This window comes from Talpa europaea (assembly GCF_964194135.1).
Source record: "Talpa europaea genome assembly, chromosome: 2".
NCBI classification, from domain to species: Eukaryota; Metazoa; Chordata; class Mammalia; order Eulipotyphla; family Talpidae; genus Talpa; species Talpa europaea.
In genome coordinates, this window is record NC_140068.1 from 42,121,669 (window position 1) to 42,139,332 (window position 17,664).

The following is a 17,664-nucleotide window of genomic DNA, read 5'->3' on the forward strand; positions in this document are numbered from 1 at the left end:
AGCATTCCCAAAAGCTGAGCTGTGAACAGAATGAAGATTCAGGAGGTTGCTGGTGGGGTTGAGTTGGGGGAAATCTGTTTTATTATAAAGATAGCACTGTAAGCGTTCTTTCGTGCCAAATGTCCATTAGTAAAAAGTAAAATTCGTATATTGATCATTAAAAACCTGTGGAAGACTTCTTAAGTTATAAAACTAGACTTAGGAACATCTTAAATACATTTCTATGCTCTTCCTCTCCTCACCACATCTTGGGTTTCTGATCACCCCATTAGGCTCTACTGGGTCTGTGCTCCCAACTAGTGGATGCTCCCAGCAGACCCTCAACACAATAAATCAGTTTCTCAAACACAATAAATTCTTTCCGGTCTCCTTTGTCTGGAAACCCTTGCCTTAGCCTGCACAATCTGGCTTCTAATTCTTCACAGGCACTTTTTCAAACAGTATTTTCCTGACCAATCTATGGAAGTCATACTCCTAACTTTATTCTCTATCTACTTACCTTCTGTCTCCATCATGATATTCTATTTTGTTCCTTTCAGTACTCAATCCAATCTGTAACCACTTTATTTGTTCAGATATTGGCTACCTTTCGCTAGAATGTATGCATCATGATGGCAAAGATGTTCTGGCTCACTGGCCTGTGTCTTTAGCCTTTAGAACAGTTCCTGACAGACAACATGTGTTCCTAAACCATCATTAAGCCAACTCCGTAATCCAATTTCTCCCTTTATCACCCTTTTCAATTGGGATCACACACACTTTCTAAAAAAGTCCAAGGCTTTTTTCTCACTATGATCGAGGAATGTTAGAGCTAACATGCCATGCACTTTTTACTAGACACCAGGCACTGTGCTATCAGTTTCATTTGTATCTTTTCACTTAATCTTCACAATAATCCTCTAGGACAGATCAGTGCTTTTCTCTCCATTGCAAGGTAAGGAAACAGGAGGTTGTATAACTTGCAAAGTTCACACAAGTGAGGGAGCTGGAATTAAAATCTAATTCGGACTTAGAAAACAAAACAAAGTTAGGCCACTGCTTCCTTCAAGCGAGGGCACACACACCAGTTAGGGAAGTCCTCATCTACCTTTACTTATGCTCTGAAATTTCACCTGCTCCACGCATGCCACATCCTAATCCATGTTTTTTCACCCCCTCTTCTCACTTGCTTTCTAATGGCGGGAGGCCAGAGAGGGGAGCAATGGGGAGGGGATCCAACTTCCAATTTTCGGCTGTCCCGGCGGAAGATTCAAATGGGAAGGAGAAGCGATCCAAGCGTTAGCAATTTAACTCTCAGCACTGAGGACGAAGTATCCCGGGGTCTTAACCAGCCACTGTCGGGTTTGGGGCACAAACTCACAATGCAGGACCACTTCAGGGGCCACGGCACAAGGCACTCACCTTAACTGCCACCTCCGGAGCCGAGTCCACCGCCACGGCCAGAGAGGGTTTGGCTGAAGGCGATTTAGTCAAATGCATGAGGGAGTCGGCGGCTGGCAGCGGACACCGTCCGCCCTCACTGTCCGAGTCCGATTCGGACCCTGAACCCGAACCGTACGAAGCAGCCAGAGATGCAATCGCAGCCGACATGACGGCAACAGATCCTCGGAGGAGACCAGGCCCGGGCGGAAGCAGCAGCGGCTTCTAGGTCCTGCCAGATTGCCATGAAACTCATGACTTCCTTGCCGATCGTTAACCAAAAACTTTAAACGGCCTATTAATCATATTAAAATAATTACAACAGAACAGAGAGTTTGGCTACACTTACATAGAGAAACAGAGAGAATTACAATAGCTTATAACTTCCAGGACCTACATGACTACGCGAAACACTACGAGTCCCGAAATACCTTGCGGCCGCAGGGCCCGCCTCTCCCGACGTGCAGCGCGGCGGGAGGCCGCAGGGCACAATGGGAAATGTAGTCCGGACGAGGGGGCGGGTGGGGCGGGCAGGCCTCTCTTTGATCCCGCCCCTGAAAGGATGGTTCATTCAATTGGCTATCATCTTCCCTCATTCCCTGGCCGAGCACCGATCTCGCCGTCCCCTTCCCCCAAACTGAGGATTGGGCAATACCATAAAGCCTCTGGAAAAGGGGGGGACGAGAGAGAGTCGTGTCCGCGGATGGGTGAGTGGGCGGAGGGCGAGTTTGCCTTCAGGGCTGCACCTGCACCCCGGGAGCTGGCGAGGAAGGAGAAGGTCACGGGGAAGACCTTGGCCGTCGGGGAGCTGCTCCGGGCGGGGAGGATGGGGGGCTAGGTGGCGAGGGTCCAGCGTCCCCCCCCATCCCGGCTCGGGTCCCGGCGCCCAGTTGTGGAGCGTCGCGCGCGGGGAGGGGGCGGGCTGGGGGCGGCGGCGGCCGCGGTGTTGTTCGCTCGCGCGTCGAGCACACGGAGGGTCCGGCGAGCGGCGGGCGCCGCGGGCGGCGGTCCCCGTGGCCAGGTGGCTCGGCCGCGGACCGGAGCGGGGTCCACCCCGGAGCCCGACGCTCCTGGAGGCTCTGGGTGTCGTCCCGGGAGCCGAGGGGGACCGGCGGCCGCCGCCGAAGCATGAAGAAGGGGTAAGGCAAGAGCCCCCCAAGATTTCACGGTGAGCGCGAGTCTCTCAGGAATTGGCATTTTTGGGGGGCGGGGGAGAAGGGGCGCCGCGAGGGAACTCCTCCTCCCTGCCGGAGCGGAGAGAGGTGGCGGGTGGCGCTCCAGCCCCGCAGAGGTTACGGGGATGGGTGCGCCTCCCCCGCGACGGCCCCCACCCCCATTCGGGCTCCCCCGAGCCGCGGCCGCCCCCCCCCCCCGCCGGCCGGACCGGGTGCCCAGGGACGCGGCGGCCGGCGGCGCGCGGGGTCTCCGCGGCGGGGACCCCCGCGAGGCTGCTCCGGGCTGAGGCTGCGGGGCTCACCTGAGGTGCCGCCGCCTGGGCGCCCCCACGCTCCGCCGCGGGCCTCGGGGCCCCGGGCGGGCTGCAGCCCCGGCGGGGAGCCCCTGCTCGCGCCGTGCCCGAGGCTGGGGAGCTGGCTGGTGCCCGTGCGCGCGGGCGCCGAGCGGCTGGTCTGGAGACAGACGGCTCGAGCGAGTGCGGGAACCCCTTTCTTCGTCTGAAGAGGTGGCGAAGCGTGGCGGTCGCCTCGGATGCCTGTTCTTGGGGGGCTGCCTCGGGTGCAGTTAGGGAGGCAGGACTCGCCCATTGTGCCACCCAGATAATTATTCAACTCTGCAGCATCCATTGCACCTAGCCCGTTTTTCTTTTCCCCTGGCTGCAGCATGCCCCCTAGCTTCGCACCCCGACGCCTTCCCTTGCACTTGCGGATGATGAGCTGGAAGGATGATGAAAAGAAAGCACGTCTGACCCGAGCGTTCGCAGCCTGTCTTAGAGCCGATTCATTAACTAATCCCCCGCTAGACTGGCTACTTTAGCACGACTCCGTCTAGCCTTTTCTTGCAAGGTGTGCCTTGGGTTTTCTTTTAATTTTTTCCTTTGGTGTGAGAGTCATGCATTACCGGTCGTGTTTTGGTCCGGAGTTGATGTAACTGATTGGTTATTTAATCCATTTAAAGTTCTTCAATTGAATTCGTATCATCTTTCATTTTTTAAATTGCTGATAGCACTATGTCATAATTACAAATGCAGTCTCAGTCTTTGAACTCGCAGAAGCAGTTTTTCCTTACGCTATCTGTAAGTTTCTGTTAGGAAAAGCATTTTTATTCATGTCAAACATTTGAATGAAGTACTTGATAGAAATGTCTTAAGTTTTCATTTGGAAAAGTTTTGTATTTTTCGGTAACAGGATGTTTGCTAATCATAACCTTCAGTTGAAGGAAAGATAACACTTGATATTTAAGATGGGGTTTTCACTGCCATCGTGAACGTTCTCTAGTTTATCTAAATTTTATTTTTTATTCATTTTTCTTTGCAACATCATTGTTGCAGATTTTTACCTTGTATTTCTAACTTTTGTCTACAAGGATGGATAGCCTCCGATTTTGCATGAGCAACCTGAAAGATGAAAATATTTCCAGAAAATGGAAGAAAAAATTGTTGGTTATTTGATTGCTAATGTTAAAAAACTGTTCACATCTCATTTAAAAATAAATAGTTCATTATCAAAAATAACTTTTTCTTTTTGTGATCCTCCCTTTTCAGCTTTTCTTGTTTAAGCTTATTGCCTAACCCTCTTGATAAAATGGAATTACACATAAGCATTGCAGAGGCTGTGTTTTAAGGCACAGTAATTGTTTTATGGCACTTGGAAGTGGCGCACGTATAATATAACTTGATGGTGTAGGATCAGTTGCTTGCTTAGGAAATGACCTTGCAATTTCCAAAATGGACACCTTTTGTGCCTTGGTTTCCTTATGTAAATGGAGATAATAACCATTTCACTAAATAAGATGCGTAAATTCATTAGTTTTCACGATATTTTAAAGAAAGCTTAGTATTTTGGCTGATGAACGATGAAAACATTTCAGTGTAAAGTACAAACAAATTTCTTTAGAATTGTCCATGGTATGTTAGAATGGTGGTTTTACATTGACTTTTCTTTGGAGACTTGTGGCTCTAAACTGAACAATGTTTCTCATTCATTAAGAGTTTTTAAAAATTGCAAAATTAGTAAGTATGATAGCTAGTACCTATATGACAGCTAGTATGATAGCTAGTACCTATGGAACCTAATTAGACATATAATTAATACTGATAAAGAAAGCTGTATGACTTTGTCATAAACAAATTGAATATTGAATTAAGTTTGTGAAAAATGAAATCTCCAGAAAAACATGAAAGGCTTTTTTTAACTGAAAAATTTGTAGATGACAGGATCCAGAATGCCTAGTTTTGATTTGCAAGGTATAGTATGGAGCTTCTTCATTATTCAGGTTTCTATGTAATCATATAATGTTGTATGATGCTGTATTTATACATTTTGCTTTATTTTTTGAATAATTTAAGATTTCCAAGTGCTTGATTTTCATTATCACAGTAGACAGGCACTTTTGATTTCGTATTGGAGGATTAACGCCGTGATTTTCCCATAGCAGAAGCTGCTGCTAAAATATTAATATTAGAACTTTTACCAAAGCAGTGCATTTAGTTAACTTCGTAGGGAAACCTCATATAAGTAAGACTATTCAAATGTTTTTTAATTACTATTGTAGTTTCTTTTCTTGAGAATTAATTTGATTACATTTTAAACGTGTTCCTGAGTGACCAACTAAAATTCATCTGTTAGTATCACTTGGGTAGATACACTTAACTCAAGGATTTTTCTAAGCTCGTTGAGGACAGGAACTGACATGATGCTACTGTCATCATGTCATCATAAAATCACTGCGTTAATCCTCCAATAGGAAATCAAAAGTGCCTATCTACTGTGATAATGAAAATCAAGCACTTGGAAATCTTAAATTCGAAGATGCTAGCTAGCATAGTGTTTATTAAATAGTAGGAGCTCATTTTTTTTGTTGGATAAATAGAATGAATGGGTATAGAATAGCCATTGACAATATTTTATATAGACATTTTAAAAAATGATTTATCAAACAAATCTCGATTCATGAAATACTACTTTATCCCAGGAGAGAAAAGAAAAAAATATATTTGGAGGTTCTTTAAACTTCATTTACCCATTCAGATATAATTCCTTTCTGACATCTTTTTTAGCTAGCAGTAGATTCTATATATTGTCAAACTTTCATTTATGAAATAATTTTCTTTTAAAGCTCACTTACTGTATATGTACATTAAGGGTTTTTTGTTTTTGTTTTTACTAAGTTAGGTGAGTGTAGAAAAATGTTTGACTTTTTTTTACATCAACTGTCAGTGAAATACTAATAAAAATTTGTATGTAAATTATATCCCGTGTAAATGTGCCTGAATACCTAACTTTAAAAATAAATGATACCTTTTTATAAAATGAAGACTCTTGTGTTTTTGGTTTATCGCATTCAGTTTATAATCTTGATTCTATGTGTTGGTAGTTCCTAATGTAAGATGAGATTGATTGTATCAGTACTTTAAAACTTACAAAATGGGGGTCTCCCTGGTGGTACAGGCAGTTGAGCGCAGCACTCTGAAGCTGTCCGCAGCCTCTGCAGTGCTGGTTTGATCCCCGCTGGCCGTGGAGATACCCACATGGTGCGGCAGACCTCTCCTATCTCGCCCACTGCTCCCCTCAGCAGTGTATTTCGTCAGGCTGCCTATTCTGTTCCCTGCTCTGTCTCTGGTGAAGCCTCTCACCCTCCTGCACATCTGGCCTGTATCCCGGTGCTTGTATAAATAAATAAATCTTAAAAAAAAAAAAACAAAAAAAACCTTACAAAATGTTTTAAAACTTGGAACTTATTTTTCTCGGGCACAGTATGCTTAGTCGTCGTATTTGCAGGCAATCTACCAAATTTAACCCATAAAATAACTGAATTATAGGTTTATGCTTATAATATCAGAGAATTATGAAATTATATTAGTAGTTAATATAAATCTTATATTAAAAATACCTAAGGTTTTGAGTACAATTATCTTCCTATAGGAAAATCAATTTAGAATCTGACTTGCAATGCTTGGAATGCATTTCTCTTGTGTCAGACGTGACAACATTATAAGCAATTTGTCCTCTGACACTGTACATAAAGAAAGAGGAGGCCCGTCCTCAGCTCAGTGAGTTGTGCTCTTTATATCATCTGGGGCAAGTGGTGAGAGAATGAAGAAATTAGAACTGGGGCTCCTATGTGATGTTTAGTAAGTCATTTTACCATTCATGGTCTTTGCTTTTATTATTTATAAAACAAGAAGGTTGAAGTAGCTGACCGCTGATGTTCCTTTCAATTACAAACAAAATTCAAAGGTACTTCAAGACAGTGTAACACCCCCCCTTTTTTTTTTAACTGAGAGTTCATTTTCCCTTTATAATACTACTGCTTATATTCTACCTGTCAGAAAATTTCTTTTTTCTGGATCTACCGCTGAAAATATAACCTTTTTGTAAACTATGCCTAGTGTTGGAAGCAAGGCTTTCTAAAATAGGTTTTTAGGGGAGTGGGTTTTTTTTTTTTTTTTTTTTTTTTGGTCGCTATGGTTGTCTGGTTTTGTTTGGTTTTTTACTCTCAACACCACCAAGAAACACAAAGTCTAGGCTTAAAGACTTTATACGTTGGAGAAAGATCCAGTAAATCTCCAGAGAAACTATTTTATAAGAAAAAATTTTGGAACTAAGGTGCAGTGGGTTTACAAAGGTAATATGACTTGGGCATGAGTTGTCAGATAATATATGGGGTAGCCTGTGTTTTATTTGCTAAATCTGGCAGCCTATGGGTGCTGTAGAGCTTTGGGCATGGCAGACATAATAGGTGTGAGAAAGTGAGTTTTTAAGGACAAGGACAGTTTTGCCATTGCTGTTGTTCTTTAAGCCAAGTTTATATTTGAGTGGCTGCAGTTACTATAGAAAAAGGATGCTGTGAGAAGATGGGTCAAGAAAGAGCTATGTTTGTCATATACACTGCAGTATATTGCAGAGCTGGTTTTTTTTTTTTTTTTTTACAGATTTATTTATTTTTATACAAGAACTGGGGTACAGGCCAGAGGGGAGGGAGGGTGAGAGGATTCACCAGAGACAGAGAGGGGAGCAGAACAGGCAGACGGACCAAAATACATTGCTGAGGGGAGCAGCGGGCGAGACAGGAGAGGTCTGCCATGCCATGTGGGTACCTCCCTGGCTGGCCAGGAAATTGAACATGTGCTGCAGAGGCTGCGGACAGCTTCACAGCACTACGCTCAACCTGCTGTGCCACTATTGTAGAGTTTTAATGAACTTTCTTAGAGCTTAATGATATTCAAGAATAACAGGTAATACGATCTAAGGAAAAGTAACATTGCACACTAGCTATATGTGCAGGTCTGTGTATAGGTACTGTTACATTTATTGTCTTGTTGATGTCAAGGTTCTATGAGGAGTTTATGGAAGAAGGTTAATGGAATAAATACAGTTGTTCATTCTGCTCAGCAGATGCACAGGTTCTTTGGGAATGACTTACTCATCCCTTTCCCCAGTAAGTTACTCCTGGAGCAATCATTTTAATAACTTGATAATAGTAATTGTACCTGCCTGCTACCTTCCCCTTCATCTGTGATTGGACCTTGTAATGGTGATTACCACTTGCCCCATTCTAAGCCAATTATTCATTCAGCACATACCATTTAGGGGCAGCTAGCTGCAAAAAGGATACAATGGAGAGCAAAACAGAATCTCAACTCTCTTGAAGTTAGCAGTATATATGAGAAACAGATACTAAACAAACACTCATTTGTAATTAGAAATTGTGAATGTTATAAAGGAAAAGAACAAGGAACCTAATTTATCTTGGGAACCAGGGAGGCCATCTTGGAGGAGAGATTAGTGGAAGTTAGCTAGTTGAAAAAGGAAAAGAATGCAAATGATACATGTAAAACAATTTTGAGGTGAGAGACAGCTTGACAGGTTTGAGAAACTAAAAAAATAAAATTTCCTGGAGTAGATAACATAAGAGGTTGTGGAAGTGAACAGGAGCCAAGCAAAACCCACATAAAACTTCAGCTAAGACTTGGTTTAAGGGTATGGATTTTAAGTATGTTAGAGAAGGTCATGAAGGTTTTAATCAAGTTAATAACTGGATCAGATCTGATTTTTTTTTTTTAAAATCAGTCTGGCTTAGAAAGAGTAAGGTAAATCAATCATAATTCTGCCCATTTCTGTATTTATATGGGTCCAGTTCAAGACAACTGCACTAAGCCATGCCACTCGAGCTTTTCCTGGGTCCTAAGTGCCCAGAAGATTAAATAATTTGTTTGCTCTCCGGTGGCTGAAACTCTAAGATGTAAAACTCTGTAACTGTTAATGACCTTGTTTCTTGCCACTTGAACTAGATAAGAGGGACCTCCGGAAGAAAGAGCAATCATTCCTCAGCCCTTTTGTCTAAGATCAAGTGGAAGAAAGAGCAAGAATAAAAGAAAATACATAAAAAGAGTCTTCATTGTATTCAAGTGTCTTTGTCCATGATTCTTAGATTGTGTCTCTTCCTAAGACAACCTTTTTGTATAAACTAGGTGGAAGTGTATTTCTGGTACTTGGCAACCAACTATCTGAGTTCTCTCTTTAAGTAACTTGTACAAGGCCACATGCTAATAAAAATGGTAGAGTTAGAATTTGAATACAAAGTTTAAAGTTCCATTTTTTCCTACTACCCTATACTGTCAAGATTCCACTTCTTACAAGGTAGATGATGGATTTGGTGACTGCTGTTGATGGTGGCAGCAGTGTTTTGTTTTGAGTATGTTTAGTAATGGTATAGCTTTTTGCCACTCCGCCCTCTGGAGTAACAGTTACTCAAGTCTATTCTAGTACGTTAATATTTCTGTATTTACTAGCTCATTGGAAAAGAAAAAAGCAAAAGCTTGTGTGTCGGAGCATGGATTAATTTACTTAATTTCTCTTCCAAAAAATGTGAAGCCTGGTCATATTTTTACATTATGCTACGAAAGTAAGGGTTTTTTGTTCTTGTTTTCCAGTCTTTAATAAAACATCTGTTGGCTTATATCTTACTTTTTTGGATAAATTTTTATTACATATTTTAGAGATTATGGTTTGCCTGACCCTTTGTTTCGTTTTCCTTTAGCCCACCAATAGGTGAAGCCATCTGTCATACTGCAATGGCATGAGTTTATCTTTTTGATCACTGAGTGATCCATTGTGTATATAGACCCCATCTACTTGATCCTTTCAACTGTTTTGGGGCATTTAGGTTGTTTCCATATCTTAGCTATTGTGAATAGTGCTGCAGTAAAGATAAGATTGCAGCTTTGGGTTGTTTGCTTTGTTTTTGTTGAGTTATATAAGTTCTTTGAAGATCTTTGATATTAGTCCTTTAACAGTTGTATGGTGTGCAAATATTTTCTCCCTGAATGGTTTATGATTTGAAAAGAGAAATGGGCATTGGGTTAAATATAACTTTACCAATATTGATAGAAAATGTGCTAAATACAGGGATGCTTTAATCCGTTTTAAAACTCTTATACTCTTAACAGAGATGAGGATAGGCTATTGTAAGCATAATGATCTATACATCAATAATATTGAATTTTAAAAAGAAAATTAGGTTAATATTTAAACTTACAGAATGTGGTAATGGTTCCTTCATACAACTTCATTAGAAATTGAGAAAATGTTGGGCCTCCCTGGTGGCGCAGCGGTGGAGCGCTGGGTTGCGAAGCTGCCGGCAGCCTCTGCAGCGCCCGTTCGATCCCCGGCTGCCGGGTGAGGGTCCCACATGGCGCGCAGACCTCTCCTGCTGCCCGCTGCTCCCTTCAGCAGTGTACTTCATCAGTCTGCCTCTTCTGTTCCCTGCTCTGGCTCTGGTGAATTCTCTCACCCTCCCGCGCTTCTGACTGTACCCAGTGCTTGTATAAATAAATAAATAAATCTTTAAAAAAAAAAAAAAAGAAATTGAGAAAACGCAATTTAATGTCTTTTTCAAAAAAATTCTCTTTTCCTAAAAGTGAAGTTTGTGTTTTAATTACTTTCCATGCAGACAGTTCTAAAAGTACTATACAGTTCCTGCTTCCTTAAAACAAAGTGTATGGAGTAAGATTACTCTAGCACTTAACAAAGCCTTATATAGAGGGATGTTCAATTAGATTAATTGACTCATTATGAAGAGCTCCTGTTACTATAGTTTGCTGAAATACAAAGAATCTGATTATCAAAGGACATAAGATTATTTACCCATGTAAAAATTATCCTACTACATTGCTCACCTATGTTAATTGTGTTTGCTATTTTTACTATCTTCCTCTGTGAAGTTGACGGCTTTCAGTGCTTATGGATCTACTTCTGGCAGCTTCCCCGTCTAATTTGTTGCTTCTGATCTGCTCTCTTAAGAAACCAGATGAGGTTGTATTATATATCACATATATAGGTCTTGGCCTCACCATCCATTCATTAATTCATAAATATTTATTGAGCACCTATTATGTGCTAGACTGCTAAGTGCTCAGTCTCAGTGGAAAACAAAACAAAATCCTTGCTCAAATGGTGCTTATATTCTAGTGGGGTATATAGACAATAAACAATACCTATGTTATATAATGATAGATAGGTATAAGTACTATGAAGGAAAATAAAACAGGGCATAGATAAAGAAAATAGTAGGAGGATCCACTACTTTAAACAGGGTTGAAAGGGAGAGCGAAGGGAGTAGAGACCTGAACACTTCAGAAAAGATATGCTGAAATGGTCCTGTGGAGAAACAGAATGACATCTCATGTGGCAGTGTTACTGATAATGTAGTAGTGACACCAGTAATAACAGCACCATTTTTTGAGCACCTATGATTGCTACACACTATGCTAGTATATGGTGTAATCCTTACAACAACCCCATGAGGAGGTGTAATTTTCAGTTTTATTAGGTGGAAACTAAATTTTAAGCATAGGCTGCTACAGAATCTTTCACAATACTAGCCAAAACTTAATCTCCAGGTTTATACTTACTTCTGACTCAAGCTTCTTTTAGACATAGGGAAATTATGGAATTATTTTGATTTTCTTGTTCGATAGCTAAGCTGTAGACAATTTGTTGGGGTTGGGAGATGGGCTTGGTTCCGAAGTTCACCACTGAAGGAGCTGAATGAATTTTTTTGCCAGCAGTTTGCACTCAAAAGGTTACTGAATTGACTAGTGCAGAATCTAGTACTTCACTTTAATTTAAAGGTGTTCTCAAATCCTAAGTGATTTGATAGTTTCTAGAAGTAGAAGTCTAAAGAACCAGTATATTTTCTTTTAAGGGCTAGTGGGGAGTCATGGATGATGAATTTGATTTTTCACGTGTTGAATTTGGGTTAATCAGACACTCTTGTTGCTGTCTGGCAGACTGATGGGACAGGACTAAATATTTCCTAAGATGTTATGGTTGTCCGTCTAAGTAATTTACAGGTGATAGGTTAAGATCTGGAGATAGAGGATTTATGAAGAGGTAAGAATGTACAAAGAACTAGATATAATTGTTGATTCTCGATTTAATATTTACAGAGTGGAATTTAAAAGGAAAATCAGAAGCGGATGCTGAAGGTGTGAAGAGAGAAGATACTGTGTTGTGTTCTGATATGACTAGTCTGTTGGGACCCAGAGTATAAGGCCTTGTGATCTGGGGTAGTTCTTCTCAAGTCTGAAATGCTAGTGAGGTGGGAAATAAAACCAAGCCAAAAAATGGTTTTAAAAATAGAGGAGTGTGAAAGACTTACAGGAACTTGGTAAAGACAGATTTTATAATGAGGAGTCGGAGAGGGTAGAACAGAATATTTAAATCAGAAAGGGACATTTCAGAGAAAGAGATCTTGAAGGTTGAACTGTTTGAGTTAGTATAGACCCTTGATGTGCTTAGTAGTAGAAAGAAAGATGCTAATTACTCTTTCCTCAGAACTGAGGCACTGACAATGGAACCCTCCGAGAGAGCTGAGATACACTTAAAAACCTGTCTCTATTCTATATGCTTCTAACACTTGCTGCGGGGTCGGCAGGCAGTATATGCAAAGTCATTTGAGGTGCGAATCTTGGAAGGAGGAAAGGAGTTATGTATTACTATTGAGTACTCAATCATAAGTGTATTTTCCTTTCTTGCTAGCAAAAGTAACTTTTATTGTGATAGCCACCATTTGTGTGCCTAATATATAGTGTAGAGCAGTACTAATTTCATAGAATTCATTTTGACTCTCAGGAAAGTATCCATATTTCTTAATGGTGCATACATAAAGGACTTAGTGTCATTCATTAGCATTAAAAAGAAAATGTAAATTTATTTTTTGTAATGTTATACTAAGTACAGAAAGATGATATTAATGACCTGTCATCAGTTAAAAATGAATTTTAATATATATTTCTTGTAATAGAGTTGGATTTATGAGTTCTGTAACAAATTTTAAATTAATTAAATTCACTTATTAAAAGTCTTATGTGAGAGGTCATGTTAGCAGAAACTGCTGTTTAAAATAGTACTGTAATAACCATATGTCGTCCTTTTTAGGTTAAAATGAAAAATTGTTAAAAAGTGGCTTTAAAATATAGTCTGTTAATATGAAACAGTACTATTTTATATTTAGGTCCATGAGGCTAGTACCAAAGATAAGGCCATGATTTCCATTTTTTTTTAAAGTATTTGGTATGTTATTTAAATGTTCCTAATGCAACAAAATGAAAAACAGGTATTAGTTTTGGTATTTGTCAATTTTATTGATTTTTAAAGTAATCCCCTATACTAGTAATATTGAATTATGAGAGGGTGATGATGTATTGAAAATCATTGTTTGTTTTCCTTTTTTGTTTCTATTTGAAACTTTTTACCTACAGCTGCCTCTAAATAATAGGAGAATTATCTATAATTGACTTTAAGGGTGACAGTGAAGCATGTAAGTTCTTTAAGTTAGCTGTAGATGTATCTCACTTTTAAGAAAATTTAATAGGAAATCACTAAGGGAGTGAGCATAGATATGAATAAGAAAAAACATCCAAGGACTAAGTTCTAGAGTACTCTAAGATTTAGAGATACAGAAGTTGAAGTTAAGGTAAGAGGAAAGCCAGGAACCTGTCTTTTGAAAGCCAGATTAAGAAAGTATTTTTAAGGCATGACAACTGTCAGATGCAGTTAAGAGACTGAGTGAGAAAAAGGTCTGAGAATTAACCACTGGTTATAGCAGTTAACTATAGCCTTGGTGAGATGGTTGGGGAAAATGCTGGAAATGAAAGCCTGAATGGGACAAATTCAAGTGAGAATTGGAGGAGAGAAATCAGAGAAGTCATTCAGGGACTTTTGCCATAAAGGAGATCAGAGAGGTCAGGGGGTGGAGGAGTTGAGAAGTGAGACTAAGAGAGATTTGTTTCTGGTTTTTGCATATATATTTTTAATATGGATGATAGGATAGCATGTGTTTATGCCTATGGAAACAATGCAGTAAAATAAAAAGAAAAACTGTGATGCAGAAGAAAGAATAATTGATCCTATTGCTTAAATAGGATTTGGGAACTAGCCTGGAACTTTGTCACCATGGTGAAATGGTTTCTGCGGAGAAAGTTTTGACTTTGACATAGACAAATTACAAATACCTTATAACGTAACTCCTTACCATTTTATAGTTGTTGATTATGGTTAGTGATGGGATGGGAATTATTAAAGTCATGCCAGTTTTCCATTGTAATAACTGCATTTATTTTCAGGTCAAGAAGAGGATTGTAATACATTGACAGAAGATAGCAAAACTCATTAATCTACCTGAGCTTGCTGAATTTGTACTGTTGTAATATGTTAGTCTTTGAGATATTTTACTTGCATATTTCCATAATTTTGAAAATCTACACTGTGTTGCACATGGAATTTGATGTCTAGTATTACTATCAGGACTTTAAATCATTAATGTGGTAGAATATAAGCATTTTTATGACATAATACAAATTTTGTGTATATGAGAATAGTTAATGCTATTTAAATGGATTTTGAGAGCTTTATTAGAATATAGTTGATGTGCTATATATACAATACAGTATCTTACAATACAATATATTATACAATTACACAATAATTTTTACTTATGGTTGCATTCCTGAAACTGTCATGATAATGAACCACCAGTTTTCCTAGTCTTCCTTCGTAATCCCTGCATCCTTCCTTATTCTACTCCTTGGACCAACCCCCCAACCTCCACTGATACACTTTCACTCTTAGCTTACATTTTCTAGAACTTTACATAAATGGAATTATATAGTGTCCTTTTTTTTTTTACTTCCCTTAGTATAATGATTATAAAATTCACCCATGTTGTTATCATTAGTTCATTTTATTACTTCACACTTTTCCATTGTTTGCAGACTATTCTGATGGATAACAATTTGTTACTCATTTTGGTTGTTTTCAGGTTTTGGCTGTTACAATGCAGTGGTTGTGAGCATTCATGTACAAAACATTGTTTGGTTGTATCTTTCATTTCTCCTGAGTAAAAGACATGGAAGTGGAGTGACTGAGTCATATAGTAGTTATATGTTTAACTTTATAAGAAAATGCCTAAGTATTTTTCAAAGTGGTTGTGTCATTTTATATACTCTATTGAAATAAAGTTTGGTTTAGGTTTATAACACTATATATGATTTAGACAATTTTTCATGAGTTCTGTAAGTAGATATGTATGCTCCTAAAATCTTGCTTTCTTTATACTGGTTTTCTCACTTAAGTGGAAGCAAGATAGGTTTTTGTTCTCTTTAATGTCAATTAGTTACTTATTCCATGGTATAGAAAACATGTTAAATAAATGACCATACATTAGTAAATCTCATTACTATTATAAGTCTAAAAATAACAAAATAATGAGTAATCATAATAATGACTAGTAATAATATAATCATGATTCATTTTCTGTGTTTCTGAATTTATATTATCAACCCAGACAATTGATCTCTTAGACAACCTCTGATAAGGCTGAGGAAAGAAGGTGAAGGATGAAAACTATGATAAGTAGTTGTCTTCCTTGTAGAGTACTGAATAGTAAGGTGCCAAAATATCAAGGTCTTGTCAAAAAATCAAAACACCCAGCTGTTACCTTCTTTTCCAACTATTTGTATGATTATAAAGCCCCTTCTAGTAAGGACTGTGAAGAACACAGCTATGAGAACTAGTCCCCATGGCACCAGTCCTCTCTTTGTCCTTCTTAATTCATTTGATCTTTTAAGGAATAATTCAGAAGAGGAGTAAAAACCATGTTCTGAGCAGGTTCAAAATTATATTTTGTATTATACCTGTCAGATATAATTATGTAGTTTTTCTAAGAATTATCTCCTAATATCAAGAAAGACATGGTTGAGAGAGATATTTAGGAAAGCATTTCTAGGCAGTTAATTTAAATAATCTTCCCAATAGTATATTTTTTATTTTAATATTTTATCTGAAGGTACAAAGAAATTAATTGCTTTACTCTGAGACTGAAATAATTTTGCTTTCAATAAAGGACCAATAATTGCTATTATAACATTAAGATAATTAAAGTTGTCTGTAAAGACCACCAATTGAGACTTTCTTGCACTTAATGACTAATCTATTATAAACAAATACCAGTCTTAAAAACACAACTCCAGAATAAGTATATTTACACTAAGTACAGATAAAAAAGTACAAGAAACTCATTGGCTGCATTATATACTATATGGATGAAAAGTAAATTTGAGTTTATAGTGGAGGTCTATATAAATAAACAAAAACTTAGCCTTTTATTCCTGTATATATGCGTAGATTAGAATAATTCTATTCCATTGATTTCTGCTTTCATCTGTATTATTTCCAATCTTTTGCAAGTTCTAAATTTTGTGTTTTCTTGCTGTAAAAGTTGTTGAGGGCTTTCAGTTGAGACCTTTCTTTCATAATGTAGACATTTTACTGCTGTAAATTTCTCTCAGTTCTGCGTGGACTGCTTCCCTCAAATTTCAGTATGTTGTTTTTACTCAGTTTAAATTTACATTAGCGTTTTTTATTCTCTTTTGACTTAGGGTTATATAGAAATGTTTTTAGTTTACAAATATTTGAGAATTTTCCAGGTATCTTTCTGATACTGATTTTCTTATTTAATTAGATTGTATTCAGAAAACATACTTTGTAGAACTTTAAATTCTTTTAAATTTATTCTCACTTGTTTTATGGCTTATAATATAGTCTCTGTAAATGTTATTTGTACACTTGGAAAAATGTGTATTCTGTTGTGTTGGGATAGAATGTTCTATAAAATTCTATTAGGTCAAATTGTTTATGGTGTCTTTCAAGATCTCTATGTGCTTATTGATTTTCTGTCTACTTGTTCTATCAATTATTGAAGAAGAGATGTTGAAATTTCTGACTATAGCTCTTTTTCTTGCACTTACATTTCTTTTTATTGTGTAGCTATTTGTAAAGTGCATAAACATTTTAGATATGTCTTCTTGATGAATTGGCTCCATTATTATTATGAATGATCCTTTATCTCTGGTAATATTCTTTCTCTAAAATCAATTTTGTCTGATATTAATATAGTCACTCCAACTTTTTTTTTCCAATAGCCTGGTGTATCTTTTTTTTTTTTTTTAAGGATTTATTTATTTTTATACAAAAGCTGGGTACAGGCCGGAGGCATGGGAGGGTGAGAGGATTCACCAGAGAGAGCGGGCAACAGAACAGGCAGATGACAGAAATACACTGCTGAGGGGAGCAGCAGGCGAGACAGGGTCTGCCTCGCCATGTGGGATTCTCACCGGTCAGCCGGGATCAAACCCACACTGTCGAGGCTGCGGACAGCTTCATAGCAAGGCGTTCAACCCAGTGCACCACTGTGGAGGCCCTGGTGTATCTTTTTTACTTACAACTAACCTATTTCTGTTTTCATGTTTAAAGCAGATTATGTAGGCAGCATGTGGGTCAGTCTTGCTTTTTTAATCCCCGCTCATCATCTCTGCCTTTTAATTGGCGTGTTGAGATCATTTATGGTTAATGTGATTTTTTAAAAAAATTTTATTCCTAGCTTTTTTTTTTGATTGCTGAACTGATTTTAATAACATGACATAAAGCCCCTGCCCTTGAGTAACTGTGACGCAAAATACACAAGGAACACTGTCTTTTAAAAAGTATAAAATAAATAAGCAGGATG

General features: G+C 38.6%; 1 protein-coding gene across 1 annotated transcript in view; it reads right to left on the reverse strand.

Annotated features, from left to right (window-relative positions):
- CDC40 (cell division cycle 40) overlaps positions 1–1,590 on the reverse strand; it is a gene marked incomplete at both ends in the record, with an annotated part of 44,339 nt that extends 42,749 nt beyond the window's left edge. The window contains one exon of the mRNA XM_084256359.1: positions 1,402–1,590. Coding sequence (XP_084112485.1) covers positions 1,402–1,590 — 189 coding nt within the window. The remainder of the gene's footprint in view (positions 1–1,401) is intronic.
- Between the last annotated feature and the right edge of the window lie 16,074 nt (positions 1,591–17,664).